The sequence below is a fragment of the Scyliorhinus torazame genome, unplaced genomic scaffold, assembly GCF_047496885.1.
Source record: "Scyliorhinus torazame isolate Kashiwa2021f unplaced genomic scaffold, sScyTor2.1 scaffold_399, whole genome shotgun sequence".
Lineage (NCBI taxonomy): Eukaryota > Metazoa > Chordata > Chondrichthyes > Carcharhiniformes > Scyliorhinidae > Scyliorhinus > Scyliorhinus torazame.
The window spans coordinates 122,725-142,632 of record NW_027308126.1 but is presented as its reverse complement, the minus strand read 5'-3'; the positions used below and the strand labels follow the sequence as shown (position 1 = coordinate 142,632).

The 19,908-nt window shown below is 45.7% G+C and overlaps 1 protein-coding gene across 1 annotated transcript in view; it reads left to right on the top strand.

Annotated features, from left to right (window-relative positions):
• Positions 1 to 19,908, top strand: part of LOC140406274 (beta-2-syntrophin-like) — a 111,318-nt gene that overhangs the window by 16,666 nt on the left and 74,744 nt on the right. The window contains exon 5 of the mRNA XM_072494384.1: positions 697 to 887. Coding sequence (XP_072350485.1) covers positions 697 to 887 — 191 coding nt within the window. The remainder of the gene's footprint in view (positions 1 to 696; positions 888 to 19,908) is intronic.

Genomic DNA, 19,908 nt, shown 5'->3' with positions numbered 1-19,908 from the left:
AGATGGACGGTCATCGCCTGTGTGATCAATGGCACTGTCAGATGGACGGTCATCCCCTGTGTAATCAATGGCATTGTCAGATGGACGGTCATCCCCTGTGTGATCAATGGCACTGTCAGATGGACGGTCATCCCCTGTGTGATCAATGGCATTGTCAGATGGACGGTCATCCCCTGTGTGATCAATGGCACTGTCAGATGGACGGTCATCCCCTGTGTGATCAATGGCATTGTCAGATGGACGGTCATCCCCTGTGTGATCAATGGCATTGTCAGATGGACGGGTCATCCCCTGTGTGATCACTGGCACTATCAGATGGACGGTTATCCCCTGTGTGATCAATGGCATTGTCAGATGGACGGTCATCCCCTGTGTGATCAATGGCATTGTCAGATGGACGGTCATCCCCTGTGTGATCAATGGCACTGTCAGATGGACGGTCATCTCCTGTGTGATCAATGGCACTGTCAGATGGACGGTCATCCCCTGTGTAATCAATGGCACTGTCAGATGGACGGTCATCCCCTGTGTGATCAATGGCACTGTCAGATGGACGGTCATCCCCTGTGTGATCAATGGCATTGTCAGATGGACGGTCATCCCCTGTGTGATCAATGGCACTGTCAGATGGACGGTCATCCCCTGTGTGATCAATGGCATTAATTACTGTAAACATTTCAATTTTGTTTTAAACAGGATGTACTTGGAACGGACTGGACGTCAAACTGATCATCCATTATGAAAGTGGTTTTGTGATGTCGCAGAACAGCTCGACTATAGACTCATCCAGCACCCTCTTCCAGTATCCATTCGAAAGGTTGAAAACGTCAGCTGATGATGGGATCAGAATGCTTTATTTGGACTTTGGGGGGCCAGAAGGAGAGCTGGTGAGTGTGGAATTTGTAAAATCTGATTTTTGAAACTCATTCTTGCAAATAATGAGACTGGAGGCTCTGTTTTTATGCTTCCCCCTCTTCTCAGCCCTAATATTAAGTAACTATTGGCCCCTCGGAGATAGACACAGGAGAAATTATCACAGCGATTGAGGAAATGGCAGAGACATTAAAAAATATATTCTGTCTCTGCTGTAATAGGAGAAGATATAAATTATACGACTGTTATGATCTCAGTTGATATAACTGGACAGCAAAATCCAAGAATGGAACACTGGCTCAATAGACCATAATTTTTAAATGCTTTAAGGGCAGCACAGTAATGCAGTGGTTAGCACTGTTGCCTCACAGCACTGAGGACCTGGGTTCGATCCCGGCCCCGGGTCACTGTCCGTGTGTGGAGTTTGCACGTTCTCCCCGTGTCTGTGTGGGTCTAACCCCCACAACCCAAAAAGATGTGTAGGGTAGGTGGATTGGCCATGAGGAAATTGGCCCTTAATTGGGGGAAAAAAAATTGGATACACTAAATTTATTTATTTTTAAAAAATTGTTTAAATGTTTTAATCAAACGTGGAGCAACAGAGTCACAGGACCGCTAATTAGCTTTAACAAGAAAAAAATTTACCCAACATGGAAAAATTGGATGCTGGAAAATCTCAGCAGGTCTGGCAGCATCTGTAGGGAGAGAAAAGAGCTAATGTTTCGAGTCCAGATGACCCTTTGTGAAAACTTTGACTCAGGGTCATCTGGACTCGAACCGTTAGCTCTTTTCTCTCCCTACAGATGCTGCCAGACCTTCTGAGATTTTCCAGCGTTTTCTCTTTGGTTACATTTAAAGCCACAATGGTCTCATTGACCACAAAGTCCCTTTGATGCATGCAACATGCCTGTGGTCAAATACGCATTATTTTCTGAAACCCCAAGTGAATGTCTGTGGATGTCGCCTCAGAATCTCCCCAGATGATTATCACGTAAGAGTTTCCAAACTATTATAATGCTTTCTATTGGCGGTTTGCATTCCAAAATCCAGTCCAGAATTTTGAAATGACACTTATAAACAAAGCTTCCGCTTCACTTTTAACAGCGAATCCACTCCAGGATTTTACACCAACCTTCAGGTTTCCTTTGTCTCAACTGACTTCCATTGTTAACACAAACTCTGATGTCCATCCAATACTATCTTCCCACAAGATTTGTTTTTCAGACTAGTAAAACATTCCAAACTTTAGGATTACTTTTCGAAATCTTTAGAAATCTAGCTTTTTACCAGCCAATTCCTTCTCAACTTTGTTTGCTGCCGATGAACAGTATACTGTTTCATTTCCAGGTTTCTAGAACGAACCTTCCTTTGGTTACTCTGGAACTTGCTTTCCTGCACATTACTCCAGTAAACAACTTTTCCTGCATTGAGCAGAGCTGAGAGGTGTCCTCCTGTTAGTAAGCAATGGCTTACTTCTATCTATACGTCACACCACAGCTCCCTCCAAACACAACAGAACACCACCTGGAATTGAAACCAACCCCTCCCACAAGCAAACACTCCTGTCCAACATGAATCCAGCCACAGGTCCCCTCCAGGCACCAAAACATCAAACCAAACCCACCCAAAATCACACCTTATTTGCAATGTTCACCCACACAAATATAAATAGAAATCCCTTAAAATTACTTATGTTTTCCTAACACAACAGAAGTAGAGCCTAACCTTGGGGCTAATAAGCGTGAGGACATTAAGTAATTAGTATCAGCAGAAAAAAGTATTGAAGAAAAATTCGGGACTAAAATTGTGCAAATCCCCAGAACCCGCTGGTCTATAGCCTCTGGTTCTAAAAGAGACGAGTCATAGAGGCTTCCTGCATGAAAACAGGCCCTTCGGTCCAACTTGTCCATGCCGCCCAGTTTTTACCAGTCAGCTAGTTGCAGAGATGCTGGATGTACTGGTTATGATTTTCCAAAATTCTGTAGATTCTGGAATGTCACAGCGGTTGAAAGTTAACAAATGTAACACCACTATTCAAGAAAGGAGGGAGAGAGAAAATGGAACAACAGACCAGTTAGCCTAATATCAGTCATCAGCAAAATGTTGGGATCTATTGTTGAGGAAGTCTCAACAATGCATTTACAAAATCATAATCATAGTATGATCAGACAAAGTCAACTTGGTTTTATGAAGAGAAATTTGTCGATTACGATTTGATTAAATGTAGCTAATGTAGTGCACTTGGATTTTCAAAAGGATTCGCTAAGGTGCCTCTTAAATAGCTAAAAGACTAAAAGAAGTCGACGAACCAGTTGCCACCTCCGGGCGAACCCTAACAGTGACCCTCTCAAGGCGAACATGATTTTCTCCAAACAGAGAAAGCTAGCCATGTCAGTTAGCCAGGTCTCCAACTTCGGGGGCTTTGAGTCCCTCCAAGCTAATAATGTCTGTCTCTGGGCTAGCAGGGAAACAAAGGCCAGAGCGTCTGCCTCTTTCTCCTCCTAGATTCCCAAATCTTCCGACACCCTGAAAATCGCCAATGTAAGTTGTAAGGAGGACACAAAGGCTGCAAGGAGACAGGTTACATGAATGGGCGACACGGTGCCAGATGGAGTATAATGTGAGGAAGAGTTTGGCTATTCACTTTAGTCATTAGAATAAAGAAGCAGAATATTTTTTTAAAGGTGGAAACTTGTAAATGTTGATGTTTGAAGGAACTTGGATGTACTGGTCCGAGGAACAAAGCAAATACAGCAAGCATTTGAGAAGTCAAACGGATTGTTGACCTTGATTACAAGAGAATTGCAGTATGGAAATAAAGTCTTCCTACAGTTGTATAGACTTTGGTGAGAGCACAGCTGGAATACTGTGTGGTGTTTTGGACTCCCTATTTACAAAACAATATTCTTAACTTGGAGGCAGGTACAGCGAAGGTTCACTAGGTTGATCCCTGGGGTGAGAGGGTTGAGTAAATCGGGCGTATTCTATGGAGTCTGGAAGAGTGAGAGGAGATCTCATTGGAACATAAAAGATTGTGAAGGGGCTTGATAATCTCGCCGCAGAGTTTGATTCCCCTGGCTGGTGAATCTGGAACATTGGGGCACACTCTCAGGATGATGGGCCAATAATTGAGGACTGAGCTGAAACTTTCATCACTCAAAGGGTTGTGAATCTTCCAGGGAGTTATATATTTCAGGTTGAGGGGGAGAGAGTTTTGGCCTCTCGGAGAATCGGGAATAATAGGTGCAGGCGGGAAATGAAGTGAAGTTGCAGATCAGACAAGGTCATAATGAATGGTGGAGTCTGCGACAGGGTCCCACGTGAGAGATTAGCATGTAAAATTAAAGTGCATGGGAATGGGGTAGTATATTGAGATGGATAGAAAACTGGTTGGCAGACAGGAAACAGTAGGGATAAAGGGGTATTTTCCAAATAACAAGCAGAGACTAGTGGGGCACTGCAGGGATCAGTGCTGGAACAAGTGATTCACAATATCTGGCATTGTAGAATCATACAGTACAGAAGAGGCCCTTCGGCCCATCAATCCAGCGCCGACAAAAAAACACTAAATCTACACTAATCCCATTTCCCAGCAGTTGACCCATAGCCTTGAAATTATGGCATTTTAAATGTTCCTCCAAGTACTTTTCAAAGATTGTGAGGTTTCCTGCCTCAACTACCCTTTCAGACAGTGCATTCCAGATTCCCACAGACAGTGCATTCCAGATTCCCACAGACCGTGCATTCCAGATTCCCACGGACAGTGCATTCCAGATTCCCACAGACCGTGCATTCCAGATTCCCACAGACAGTGCATTCCAGATTCCCACAGACAGTGCATTCCAGATTCCCACAGACAGTGCATTCCAGGTTCCCACAGACAATGCATTCCAGATTCCCACAGACAGTGCATTCCAGATTCCCACAGACAGTGCATTCCAGATTCCCACAGACAGTGCATTCCAGATTCCCACAGACCGTGCATTCCAGATTCCCACAGACCGTGCATTCCAGATTCCCAGAGACCGTGCATTCCAGATTCCCACAGACAGTGCATTCCAGGTTCCCACAGACAGTGCATTCCAGATTCCCACAGACAGTGCATTCCAGATTCCCACAGACAGTGCATTCCAGATTCAGACAGTGCATTCCAGATTCCCACAGACTGTGCATTCCAGATTCCCACAGACAGTGCATTCCAGGTTCCCACAGACAGTGCATTCCAGATTCCCACAGACAGTGCATTCCAGATTCCCACAGACAGTGCATTCCAGATTCCCACAGACAGTGCATTCCAGATTCAGACAGTGCATTCCAGATTCCCACAGACAGTGCATTCCAGATTCCCACAGGCAGTGCATTCCTAAACTAAAAAGTAGGACCTCGAAGGTAGTAATCTCAGGATTGCTACCAGTGCCACGGGTTAGTCAGAGTAGGAATGTCAGGATAGATGGGATGAATGCGTGGCTCGAGAGATGGTGCAAGAGGGAGGGATTCAAATTCCTGGGACATTGGAACCAGTTCTGGGGAGGTGGGACCAGTACAAACCGGACAGTCTGCACCTGGGCAGGACTGGAACCGATGTCCTAGGGGGGTGTTTGCTAGAGCTGTTGGGGAGAGTTTAAACTAATGTGGCAGGGGGATGGGAACCGATGCAGGAAGTTGGAAGGTAGTAAAACAGGGACAGAAACAAAAGGCAGTAAGGGGGAAAGTGTAAGGCAGAGAAGCCATAGTCAAAAATCAAAAAGGGCGACAGTACAAGGTACAGCGACTGAGGGGAGCTCAGTGAATAGGCCCAGTAATACTAAAAGGAATAAAACGGGAAGTAAAAACATAAATGGTAAGCGATGCGGCAGGTTGTTACATGAAGATATGGGTTCAACGACAAGGAAAATTAGGAGAAAAGTTAAGAGGAAATATAACTTAGGAGAGGTTACTGATCGAGGTGTTAAGATTCAAAACAGAGGTATAAAAGCCAACATAAGTGTACTTTACCTGAATGCTCGTAGTATTCGGAATAAGGTAAATGAGTTGATGGTGGAAATCATCGTGAATGACTATGATTTAGTGGCCATTACTGAAACATGGTTAAAGGATGGTCACGACTGGGAGTTAAATATCCAAGGGTATCAAACTATTCGGAAGGACGAGAGTGGATTGTAAAGGAGGTGGTGTAGCTCTGTTATTTAAGGATGACATCTGGGCAATAGTAAGGGATGACATTGGTGCTATGGAGGATAAGGTTGAATCCATTTGGGTGGAAATCAGGAATAGTAAGGCGAAAAAGTCACTGATATGAGTAGTCTATAGGCCGCCAAATAGTAACATTATGGTGGGGCAGGCAATAAACAAAGAAATAACTGATGCATGTAGAAATGGTACAGCAGTTATCATGGGGGATTTTAATCTACATGTCGATTGGTTTAACCAGGTCGGTTAAGGCAGCCTTGAGGAGGAGTTTATAGAATGTATCCGCGATAGTTTCCGAGAACAGTATGTAATGGAACCTACGAGGGAACAAGTGGTCCTAGATCTGGTCCTGTGTAATGAGACAGGATTGATTCAGGATCTCATAGTTAGGGATCCTCTCGGAAGGAGCGATCACAATATGATGGAATTTAAAATACAGATGGAGGGTGAGAAGGTAAAATCAAACACTAGTGTTTTGTGCTCAAACAAAGGAGATTATAATGGGATGAGAGAAGAACTAGCTAAGGTAGACTGGGAGCAAAGACTTTATGGCGAAACGGTTGAGGAACAGTGGAGAACCTTCCAAGTCGTTTTTCACAGTGCCCAGCAAAGGTTTATACCAACAAACAAGAAGGACGGTAGAAAGAGGGAAAAATCGAGCGTGGATATCTAAGGAAATAAGGGAGAGTATCAAATTGAAGGAAAAAACATACAAAGTGGCAAAGATTAGTGGGAGACTAGAGGACTGGGAAATCTTTAGGGGGCAACAGAGAGTTACTAAAAAAGCTATAAAGAAGAGTAAGATAGATTGAGAGTAAACTTGCTCACAATATAAAAACAGATAGTAAAAGTTTCTACAGATATATAAAACAAAAAAGAGTGGCAATGGTAAATATTGGTCCTTTAGAGGATGAGAAGGGAGATTTAATAATGGGAGATGAGGAAATGACTGAGGAACTGAACAGGTTTTTTGGGTCGGTCTTCACAGTGGAAGACACCATTAACATGCCAGTGACTGATAGAAATGAGGCTATGACAGGTGAGGACCTTGAGATGATTATTATCATTAAGGAGATAGTAATGGGCAAGCTAATGGGGCTAAAGGTAGACAAGTCTCCTGGCCCTGATTGAATGCATTCCAGAGTGCTAAAAGAGATGGCTAGGGAAATTGCAAATGCACTAGTGATAATTTACCAAAATTCACTAGACTCTGGGGTGGTCCCGGCGGGTTGGAAATTAGCAAACGTGACACCATTGTTTAATTTTAGGCCAGTGAGCTTAACTTCGGTAGTAGGGAAGATGCTGGAATCTATCATCCAGGAAGAAATAGCGAGGCATCTGGATGGAAATTATCCCATTGGGCAGACGCAGCATGGGTTCATAAAGGGCAGGTCGTGCCTAACTAATTTAGTGGAATTTTTTGAGGACATTACCAGTGCGGTAGATAACGGGGACCCAATGGATGTGGTATATCTGGATTTCCAGAAAGCCTTTGACAAGGTGCCACACAAAAGGTTGCTGCATAAGACAAAGATGCATGGCATTAAGGGGAAAGTAGTAGCATGGATAGAGGATTGGTTAATTAATAGAAAGCAAAGAGTGGGGATTAATGGGTGTTTCTCTGGTTGGCAATCAGTAGCTAGTGGTGTCCCTCAGGGATCAGTGTTGGGCCCACAATTGTTCACAATTTACATAGATGATTTGGAGTTGGGGACCAAGGGCAATGTGTCCAAGTTTGTAGACGACACTAAGATGAGTGGTAAAGCAAAAAGTGCAGAGGATACCGGAAGTCTGCAGAGGGATTTGGATAGGTTAGGTGAATGGGCTAGTGTCTGGCAGATGGAATACAATGTTGACAAATGTGAGGTTATCCATTTTGGGAGGAATAACAGCAAAGGGATTATTATTTAAATGATAAAATATTAAAACGTGCTGCTGTGCAGAGAGACCTGGGTGTGCTAGCGCATGAGTCGCAAAAAGTTGGTTTACAGGTGCAACAGGAGATTAAGAAGGCGAATGGAATTGTGTCCTTCATTGCTAGAGGGATGGAGTTTAAGACTAGAGAGGTTATGCTGCAATTGTATAAGGTGTTAGTGAGGCCACACCTGGAGTATTGTGTTCAGTTTTGGTCTCCTTACCTGAGAAAGGACGCACTGGTGCTGGAGGGTGTGCAGAGGAGATTCACTAGGTTAATCCCAGAGCTGAAGGGGTTGGATTACGAGGAGAGGTTGAGTAGACTGGGACTGTACACTGAGTCTATATGGGTGGAACTGAAAAATAAGAAGGGAGAGATCACCTTGGTAGGACTGTACTACAGGCCCCCAAATAATCAGCGGGAAATTGAGGAGCAAATATGTAAGGAGATTACAGATAGCTGCAAGAATAATAGGGTGGTAGTAGTAGGGGACTTTAACTTTCCCAACATTGACTGGGACAGCCATAGCATTAGGGGCTTGGATGGAGGGAAATTTGTTGAGTGTATTCAGGAGGAATTTCTCATTCAGTATGTGGATGGACCGACTAGAGAGGGGGCAAAACTTGACCTCGTCTTGGGAAATAAGGAAGGGCAAGTGATAGAAGTGCTAGTGAGGGATCACTTTGGGACAAGTGACCATAATTCCATTAGTTTTAAGATAGCTATGGAGAATGATAGGTCTGGCCCAAGAGTTAAAATTCTTAATTGGGGCAAGGCCAATTTTGATGGTATCAGACAGGAACTTGCAGAGGTAGATTGGGGGAGACTATTGGCAGACAAAGGGACGGCTGGTAAATGGGAGGCTTTTAAAAATGTGTTAACCAGGGTGCAGGGTAAGCACATTCCCTTTAGAGTGAAGGGCAAGGCTGGTAGAAGTAGGGAACCCTGGATGACTCGAGATATTGAGACTCTGGTCAAAAAGAAGAAGGAGGCATATGACGTACATAAGCAACTGGGATCAAGTAGATCCCTTGAAGAGTATAGAGATTGTCGAAATAGAGTTAAGAGGGAAATCAGGAGGGCAAAAAGGGGACATGAAATTGCTTTGGCAAATAATGCAAGGGAGAATCCAAAGAGATTCTACAGATACATAAAGGGGAAAAGAGTAACTAGGGACAGAGTAGGGCCTCTTAAGGATCAACAAGGGCATCTATGTGCAGAGCCACAAGAGTTGGGTGAGATCCTGAATGAATATTTCTCATCGGTATTCACGGTGGAGAAAGGCATGGATGTTAGGAAACTAAGGGAAATAAATAGTGATGTCTTGAGAAGTGTGCATATTACAGACGAGGAGGTGCTGGAAGTCTTAAAGCGCATCAAGGTAGATAAATCCCCGGGACCTGATGAAATGTATCCCAGGATGTTGTGGGAGGCTAGGGAGGAAATTGCGGGTCCCCTAACCGAGATATTTGAATCATCGGCAGCCACAGGTGAGGTGCCTGAAGATTGGAGAGTGGCGAATGTTGTACCCTTGTTTAAGAAGGGCAGCAGGGAAAAGCCTGGGAACTACAGACCGGTGAGCCTAACGTCTGTAGTAGGTAAGTTGCTAGAAGGTATTCTGAGAGACAGGATCTACAAGCATTTAGAGAGGCAAGGACTGATTCGGGGCAGTCAGCATGGCTTTGTGCGTGGAAAATCATGTCTCACAAATTTGATTGAGTTTTTTGAGGGAGTGACCAAGAAGGTAGATGAGGGTAGTGCAGTAGATGTTGTCTACATGGACTTTAGCAAAGCCTTTGACAAGGTACCGCATGGTAGGTTGTTGCAGAAGGTTAAAGCTCACGGGATCCAGGGTGAGGTTGCCAATTGGATTCAAAATTGGCTGGACGACAGAAGGCAGAGGGTGGTTGTAGAGGGTTGTTTTTCAAACTGGAGGCCTGTGACCAGTGGTGTGCCTCAGGGATCGGTGCTGGGTCCACTGTTATTTGTGATTTATATTAATGATTTGGATGAGAATTTAGGAGGCATGGTTAGTATGTTTGCAGATGACACCAAGATTGGTGGCACAGTGGATAGTGAAGAAGGTTATCTAGGATTGCAACGGGATCTTGATCAATTAGGCCAGTGGGCCGACGAATGGCAGATGGAGTTTAATTTAGATAAATGTGAGGTGATGCATTTTGGCAGATCGAATCAGGCCAGGACCTACTCAGTTAATGGTATGGCGTTGGGGAGAGTTATAGAACAAAGAGATCTAGGAGTACAGGTTCATAGCTCCTTGAAGGTGGAGTCGCAGGTGGACAGGGTGGTGAAGAAGGCATTCGGCATGCTTGGTTTCATTGGTCAGAACATTGAATATAGGAGTTGGGACGTCTTGTTGAAGTTGTACAAGACATTGGTACGGCCACACTTGGAATACTGTGTGCAGTTCTGGTCACCCTATTATAGAAAGGATATTATTAAACTAGAAAGAGTGCAGAAAAGATTTACTAGGATGTTGCCGGGACTTGATGGTTTGAGTTATAAGGAGAGGCTGGATAGACTGGGACTTTTTTCCCTGGAGCGTAGGAGGCTTAGGGGTGATCTTATAGAGGTCTATAAAATAATGAGGGGCATAGATAAGGTAGATAGTCAACATCTTTTCCCAAAGGTAGGGGAGTCTAAAACTAGAGGGCATAGGTTTAAGGTGAGAGGGGAGAGATTCAGAAGGGCCCAGAGGGGCAATTTCTTCACTCAGAGGGTAGTGAGTGTCTGGAATGGGCTGCCAGAGGTAGTAGTAGAAGCGGGTACAATTGTGTCTTTCAAAAAGCATTTAGATGGTTACATGGGTAAGATGGGTATAGAGGGTTATGGGCCAAGTGCGGGCAACTGGGACTAGCTTAATGGTAAAAAACTGGGCGGCATGGACTGGTTGGGCCGAAGGGCCTGTTTCCATGCTGTAAACTTCTATGATTCTATGATTCTACACGTTGGAATTTAGAAGGATGCGGGGGGATCTTATAGAAACATATAAGATTATGAAGGGAATAGATAGGATAGATGCGGGCAGGTTGTTTCCACTGGCGGGTGAAAGCAGAACTAGGGGGTATCACCTCAAAATAAGGGGAAGTACAATTAGGACTGAGTTTCGGGGGAACCTCTTCACCCAAAGGGTTGTGAATCTATGGAATTCCTTGTGGAGTGAAGCAGTTGGAGGCTCCTTCATTAAATGTTTTTATGATCAAGATAGATAGTTTTTTGAAGAATAAAGGGATTAAGGGTTATGGTGTTCGGGCCGGAAAGTGGAGCTGAGTCCACAAAAGATCAGCCATGATCTAATTGAATGGCGGAGCAGGCTTGAGGGGACAGACAGTGCATTCCAGATTCCCACAGTGCATTCCAAATTCAGACAGTGCATTCCAGATTCCCACAGACAGTGCATTCCAGATTCCCACAGACAGTGCATTCCAGATTCCTACGACAGTGCATTCCAGATTCAGACAGTGCATTCCAGATTCAGACAGTGCATTCCAGATTCAGACAGTGCATTCCAGATTCAGACGGTGCATTCCAGATTCAGACGGTGCATTCCAGATTCAGACAGTGCATTCCAGATTCCTACAGACAGTACATTCCGGATTCCAACAGACAGTGCATTCCAGATTCAGACAGTGCATTCCAGTTTCCCACAGACAGTGCATTCCAGATTCCCACAGTGCATTCCAGATTCAGACAGTGCATTCCAGATTCCTACAGACAGTGCATTCCAGATTCCCACAGACCGTGCATTCCAGATTCAGACAGTGCATTCCAGATTCCCACAGACAGTGCATTCCAGATTCCCACAGACAGTGCATCCCAGATTCCCACAGACAGTGCATTCCAGATTCCCACAGACAGTGCATTCCAGATTCCCACAGACAGTGCATTCCAGATTCCCACAGACAGTGCATTCCAGATTCAGACAGTGCATTCCAGATTCAGGCAGTGCATTCCAGATTCCCACAGACAGCGCATTCCAGATTCAGACAGTGCATTCCAGATTCCCACAGACAGCGCATTCCAGATTCAGACAGTGCATTCCAGATTCCCACAGACAGCGCATTCCAGATTCAGACAGTGCATTCCAGTTTCCCACAGACAGTGCATTCTAGATTACCACAGATAGTGCATTCTAGATTACCACAGACAGTGCATTCCAGATTCAGACAGTGCATTCCAGATTCCCACAGACAGTGCATCCCTGATTCCCACATACAGTGCATTCCAGATTCAGACAGTGCATTCCAGATTCAGACAGTGCATTCCAGATTCAGACAGTGCATTCCAGATTCAGACAGTGCATTCCAGATTCAGACAGTGCATTCCAGATTCAGACAGTGCATTCCAGATTCCCACAGACAGTGCATTCCAGATTCAGACACTGCATTCCAGATTCCCACAGACAGTGCATCCCAGATTCCCACAGACAGTGCGTTCCAGATTCCCACAGACAGTGCATTCCAGATTCAGACAGTGCATTCCAGATACCTACAGACAGTGCATTCCAGATTTCCACAGACAGGGCATTCCAGATTCAGACAGTGCATTCCAGATTATGACAGTGCATTCCAGATTCAGACAGTGCATTCCAGATTCCCACAGACATTGCATTCCAGATTCCCACAGACAGTGCATTCCAGATTCAGACAGTACATTCCGGATTCCCACAGACAGTGCATTCCAGATTCAGACAGTGCATTCCAGATTCCCACAGACGGTGCATTCCAGATTCCCACAGACGGTGCATTCTAGATTCAGACAGTGCATTCCAGATTCATACAGACAGTGCATTCCAGATTCCCACAGACAGTGCATTCCAGATTCCCACAGACAGTGCATTCCAGATTCCCACAGACAGTGCATACCAGATTCAGACAGTGCATTCCAGATACCTACAGACAGGGCATTCCAGATTCAGACAGTGCATTCCAGATTTCCACAGACAGGGCATTCCAGATTCAGACAGTGCATTCCAGATTATGACAGTGCATTCCAGATTCAGACAGTGCGTTCCAGATTCCCACAGACAGTGCATTCCAGATTCCCACAGACAGTGCATTCCAGATTCCCACAGACAGTGCATTCCAGATTCCCACAGACAGTGCATTCCAGATTCCCACAGACAGTGCATTCCAGATTCAGACAGTGCATTCCAGATACCTACAGACAGTGCATTCCAGATTTCCACAGACAGGGCATTCCAGATTCAGACAGTGCATTCCAGATTATGACAGTGCATTCCAGATTCAGACAGTGCATTCCAGATTCCCACAGACATTGCATTCCAGATTCCCACAGACAGTGCATTCCAGATTCCTACGACAGTGCATTCCAGATTCAGACAGTGCATTCCAGATTCAGACAGTGCATTCCAGATTCAGACAGTGCATTCCAGATTCAGACGGTGCATTCCAGATTCAGACGGTGCATTCCAGATTCAGACAGTGCATTCCAGATTCCTACAGACAGTACATTCCGGATTCCAACAGACAGTGCATTCCAGATTCAGACAGTGCATTCCAGTTTCCCACAGACAGTGCATTCCAGATTCCCACAGTGCATTCCAGATTCAGACAGTGCATTCCAGATTCCTACAGACAGTGCATTCCAGATTCCCACAGACCGTGCATTCCAGATTCAGACAGTGCATTCCAGATTCCCACAGACAGTGCATTCCAGATTCCCACAGACAGTGCATCCCAGATTCCCACAGACAGTGCATTCCAGATTCAGACAGTGCATTCCAGATTCCCACAGACAGTGCATTCCAGATTCCCACAGACAGTGCATTCCAGATTCAGACAGTGCATTCCAGATTCAGGCAGTGCATTCCAGATTCCCACAGACAGCGCATTCCAGATTCAGACAGTGCATTCCAGATTCCCACAGACAGCGCATTCCAGATTCAGACAGTGCATTCCAGATTCCCACAGACAGCGCATTCCAGATTCAGACAGTGCATTCCAGTTTCCCACAGACAGTGCATTCTAGATTACCACAGATAGTGCATTCTAGATTACCACAGACAGTGCATTCCAGATTCAGACAGTGCATTCTAGATTCCCACAGACAGCGCATTCCAGATTCAGACAGTGCATTCCAGTTTCCCATAGACAGTGCATTCTAGATTACCACAGACAGTGCATTCTAGATTACCACAGACAGTGCATTCCAGATTCAGACAGTGCATTCCAGATTCCCACAGACAGTGCATCCCTGATTCCCACATACAGTGCATTCCAGATTCAGACAGTGCATTCCAGATTCAGACAGTGCATTCCAGATTCAGACAGTGCATTCCAGATTCAGACAGTGCATTCCAGATTCAGACAGTGCATTCCAGATTCAGACAGTGCATTCCAGATTCCCACAGACAGTGCATTCCAGATTCAGACACTGCATTCCAGATTCCCACAGACAGTGCATCCCAGATTCCCACAGACAGTGCGTTCCAGATTCCCACAGACAGTGCATTCCAGATTCAGACAGTGCATTCCAGATACCTACAGACAGTGCATTCCAGATTTCCACAGACAGGGCATTCCAGATTCAGACAGTGCATTCCAGATTATGACAGTGCATTCCAGATTCAGACAGTGCATTCCAGATTCCCACAGACATTGCATTCCAGATTCCCACAGACAGTGCATTCCAGATTCAGACAGTACATTCCGGATTCCCACAGACAGTGCATTCCAGATTCAGACAGTGCATTCCAGATTCCCACAGACGGTGCATTCCAGATTCCCACAGACGGTGCATTCTAGATTCAGACAGTGCATTCCAGATTCATACAGACAGTGCATTCCAGATTCCCACAGACAGTGCATTCCAGATTCCCACAGACAGTGCATTCCAGATTCCCACAGACAGTGCATACCAGATTCAGACAGTGCATTCCAGATACCTACAGACAGGGCATTCCAGATTCAGACAGTGCATTCCAGATTTCCACAGACAGGGCATTCCAGATTCAGACAGTGCATTCCAGATTATGACAGTGCATTCCAGATTCAGACAGTGCGTTCCAGATTCCCACAGACAGTGCATTCCAGATTCCCACAGACAGTGCATTCCAGATTCCCACAGACAGTGCATTCCAGATTCAGACAGTGCATTCCAGATACCTACAGACAGTGCATTCCAGATTTCCACAGACAGGGCATTCCAGATTCAGACAGTGCATTCCAGATTATGACAGTGCATTCCAGATTCAGACAGTGCATTCCAGATTCCCACAGACATTGCATTCCAGATTCCCACAGACAGTGCATTCCAGATTCCCACAGACAGTGCATTCCAGATTCAGACAGTGCATTCCAGATTCAGACAGTGCATTCCAGATTCAGACAGTGCATTCCAGATTCAGACAGTGCATTCCAGATTCAGACAGTGCATTCCAGATTCAGACAGTGCATTCCAGATTCAGACATTGCATTCCAGTTTCCCATAGACAGTGCATTCTAGATTCCCATAGACAGTGCATTCCAGATTCAGACAGTGCATTCCAGATTCCCACAGACAGTGCATTCTAGATTGAGACAGTGCATTCTAGATTCAGAGAGTGCATTCCAGATTCGGACAGTGCATTCCATATTCCCACAGACAGTGCATTCCAGATTCCCATAGACAGTGCATTCCAGATTCAGACAGTGCATTCCAGATTCCCACAGACAGTGCATTCCAGATTCCCACAGACAGTGCATTCCAGATTCAGACAGTGCATTCCAGATTCAGACAGTGCATTCCAGATTCAGACAGTGCATTCCAGATTCAGACAGTGCATTCCAGATTCAAACAGTGCATTCCAGATTCAGACGGTGCATTCCAGATTCAGACAGTGCATTCCAGATTCCTACAGACAGTACATTCCGGATTCCAACAGACAGTGCATTCCAGATTCAGACAGTGCATTCCAGTTTCCCACAGACAGTGCATTCCAGATTCCCACAGTGCATTCCAGATTCAGACAGTGCATTCCAGATTCCTACAGACAGTGCATTCCAGATTCCCACAGACAGTGCATTCCAGATTCAGACAGTGCATTCCAGATTCCCACAGACAGTGCATTCCAGATTCCCACAGACAGTGCATTCCAGATTCCCACAGACAGTGCATTCCAGATTCCCACAGACAGTGCATCCCAGATTCCCACAGACAGTGCATTCCAGATTCAGACAGTGCATTCCAGATTCCCACAGACAGTGCATTCCAGATTCCCACAGACAGTGCATTCCAGATTCAGACAGTGCATTCCAGATTCCCACAGACAGCGCATTCCAGATTCAGACAGTGCATTCCAGATTCCCACAGACAGTGCATTCCAGATTCCCACAGACAGTGCATTCCAGATTCCCACAGACAGTGCATTCCAGATTCAGACAGTGCATTCCAGATTCAGACAGTGCATTCCAGATTCCCACAGACAGCGCATTCCAGATTCAGACAGTGCATTCCAGATTCCCACAGACAGCGCATTCCAGGTTCAGACAGTGCATTCCAGTTTCCCATAGACAGTGCATTCTAGATTACCACAGACAGTGCATTCCAGATTCCCACAGACAGTGCATTCCAGATTCCCACAGACAGTGCATTCCAGATTCCCACAGACAGTGCATTCCAGATTCCCACAGACGGTGCATTCTAGATTCAGACAGTGCATTCCAGATTCATACAGACAGTGCATTCCAGATTCCCACAGACAGTGCATTCCAGATTCCCACAGACAGTGCATTCCAGATTCCCACAGACAGTGCATTCCAGATTCAGACAGTGCGTTCCAGATTCCCACAGACAGTGCGTTCCAGATTCCCACAGACAGTGCGTTCCAGATTCCCACAGACAGTGCATTCCAGATTCCCACAGACAGTGCATTCCAGATTCAGACAGTGCATTCCAGTTTCGCCACACAGTGCATTCCAGATTACCACAGACAGTGCATTCCAGATTCAGACAGTGCATTCCAGATTCCCACAGACAGTGCATTCCAGATTCCCACAGACAGTGCATTCCAGATTCCCACAGACAGTGCATTCCAGATTCCCACAGACAGTGCATTCCAGATTCCCACAGACAGTACATTCCAGATTCCCACAGACAGTGCATTCCAGATTCAGACAGTGCATTCCAGTTTCCCACAGACAGTGCATTCCAGATTCCCATAGACAGTGCATTCCAGATTCAGACAGTGCATTCCAGATTCCCACAGACAGTGCATTCTAGATTGAGACAGTGCATTCTAGATTCAGAGAGTGCATTCCAGATTCGGACAGTGCATTCCATATTCCCACAGACAGTGCATTCCACATTCCCACAGACAGTGCATTCCAGATTCAGACAGTGCATTCCAGTTTCCCACAGACAGTGCATTCCAGTTTCCCACAGACAGTGCATTCCAGATTCCCACAGACAGTGCATTCCAGATTCCCACAGACAGTGCATTCAAGATTCAGACAGTGCATTCCAGATTCAGACAGTGCATTCCAGATTCCCACAGACAGTGCATTCAAGATTCAGACAGTGCATTCCAGATTCAGACAGTGCATTCCAGATTCAGACAGTGCATTCCAGATTCCCACAGACAGTACATTCCGGATTCCCACAGACAGTGCATTCCAGATACCCACAGACCGTGCATTCCAGATTCAGACAGTGCTTTCCAGTTTCCCACAGACAGTGCATTCCAGATTCCCACAGTGCATTCCAGATTCAGACAGTGCATTCCAGATTCCTACAGACACTGCATTCCAGATTCCCACAGACAGTGCATTCCAGATTCAGACAGTGCATTCCAGATACCTACAGACAGTGCATTCCAGATTTCCACAGACAGTGCATTCCAGATTCAGACAGTGCATTCCAGATTATGACAGTGCATTCCAGATTCAGACAGTGCATTCCAGATTCCCACAGACATTGCATTCCAGATTCCCACAGACAGTGCATTCCAGATTCCCACAGACAGTGCATTCCAGATTCAGACAGTGCATTCCAGATTCAGACAGTGCATTCCAGATTCAGACAGTGCATTCCAGATTCAGACAGTGCATTCAAGATTCAGACAGTGCATTCTAGATTCAGACAGTGCATTCTAGATTCAGACAGTGCATTCTAGATTCAGACAGTGCATTCCAGATTCAGACAGTGCATTCCAGTTTCGCCACACAGTGCATTCCAGATTCCCACAGACAGTGCATTCCAGATTCAGACAGTGCATTCCAGATTCCCACAGACTGTGCATTCCAGATTCCCACAGACAGTGCATTCCAGGTTCCCACAGACAGTGCATTCCAGATTCCCACAGACAGTGCATTCCAGATTCAGACAGTGCATTCCAGATTCAGACAGTGCATGCCAGATTCAGACAGTGCATTCCAGATTCAGACAGTGCATTCCAGATTCAGACAGTGCATTCCAGATTCAGACGGTGCATTCCAGATTCAGACGGTGCATTCCAGATTCAGACAGTGCATTCCAGATTCCTACAGACAGTACATTCCGGATTCCAACAGACAGTGCATTCCAGATTCAGACAGTGCATTCCAGTTTCCCACAGACAGTGCATTCCAGATTCCCACAGTGCATTCCAGATTCAGACAGTGCATTCCAGATTCCTACAGACAGTGCATTCCAGATTCCCACAGACCGTGCATTCCAGATTCAGACAGTGCATTCCAGATTCCCACAGACAGTGCATTCCAGATTCCCACAGACAGTGCATCCCAGATTCCCACAGACAGTGCATTCCAGATTCAGACAGTGCATTCCAGATTCCCACAGACAGTGCATTCCAGATTCCCACAGACAGTGCATTCCAGATTCAGACAGTGCATTCCAGATTCAGGCAGTGCATTCCAGATTCCCACAGACAGCGCATTCCAGATTCAGACAGTGCATTCCAGATTCCCACAGACAGCGCATTCCAGATTCAGACAGTGCATTCCAGATTCCCACAGACAGCGCATTCCAGATTCAGACAGTGCATTCCAGTTTCCCACAGACAGTGCATTCTAGATTACCACAGATAGTGCATTCTAGATTACCACAGACAGTGCATTCCAGATTCAGACAGTGCATTCTAGATTCCCACAGACAGCGCATTCCAGATTCAGACAGTGCATTCCAGTTTCCCATAGACAGTGCATTCTAGATTACCACAGACAGTGCATTCTAGATTACCACAGACAGTGCATTCCAGATTCAGACAGTGCATTCCAGATTCCCACAGACAGTGCATCCCTGATTCCCACATACAGTGCATTCCAGATTCAGACAGTGCATTCCAGATTCAGACAGTGCATTCCAGATTCAGACAGTGCATTCCAGATTCAGACAGTGCATTCCAGATTCAGACAGTGCATTCCAGATTCAGACAGTGCATTCCAGATTCAGACAGTGCATTCCAGATTCCCACAGACAGTGCATTCCAGATTCAGACACTGCATTCCAGATTCCCACAGACAGTGCATCCCAGATTCCCACAGACAGTGCGTTCCAGATTCCCACAGACAGTGCATTCCAGATTCAGACAGTGCATTCCAGATACCTACAGACAGTGCATTCCAGATTTCCACAGACAGGGCATTCCAGATTCAGACAGTGCATTCCAGATTATGACAGTGCATTCCAGATTCAGACAGTGCATTCCAGATTCCCACAGACATTGCATTCCAGATTCCCACAGACAGTGCATTCCAGATTCAGACAGTACATTCCGGATTCCCACAGACAGTGCATTCCAGATTCAGACAGTGCATTCCAGATTCCCACAGACGGTGCATTCCAGATTCCCACAGACGGTGCATTCTAGATTCAGACAGTGCATTCCAGATTCATACAGACAGTGCATTCCAGATTCCCACAGACAGTGCATTCCAGATTCCCACAGACAGTGCATTCCAGATTCCCAC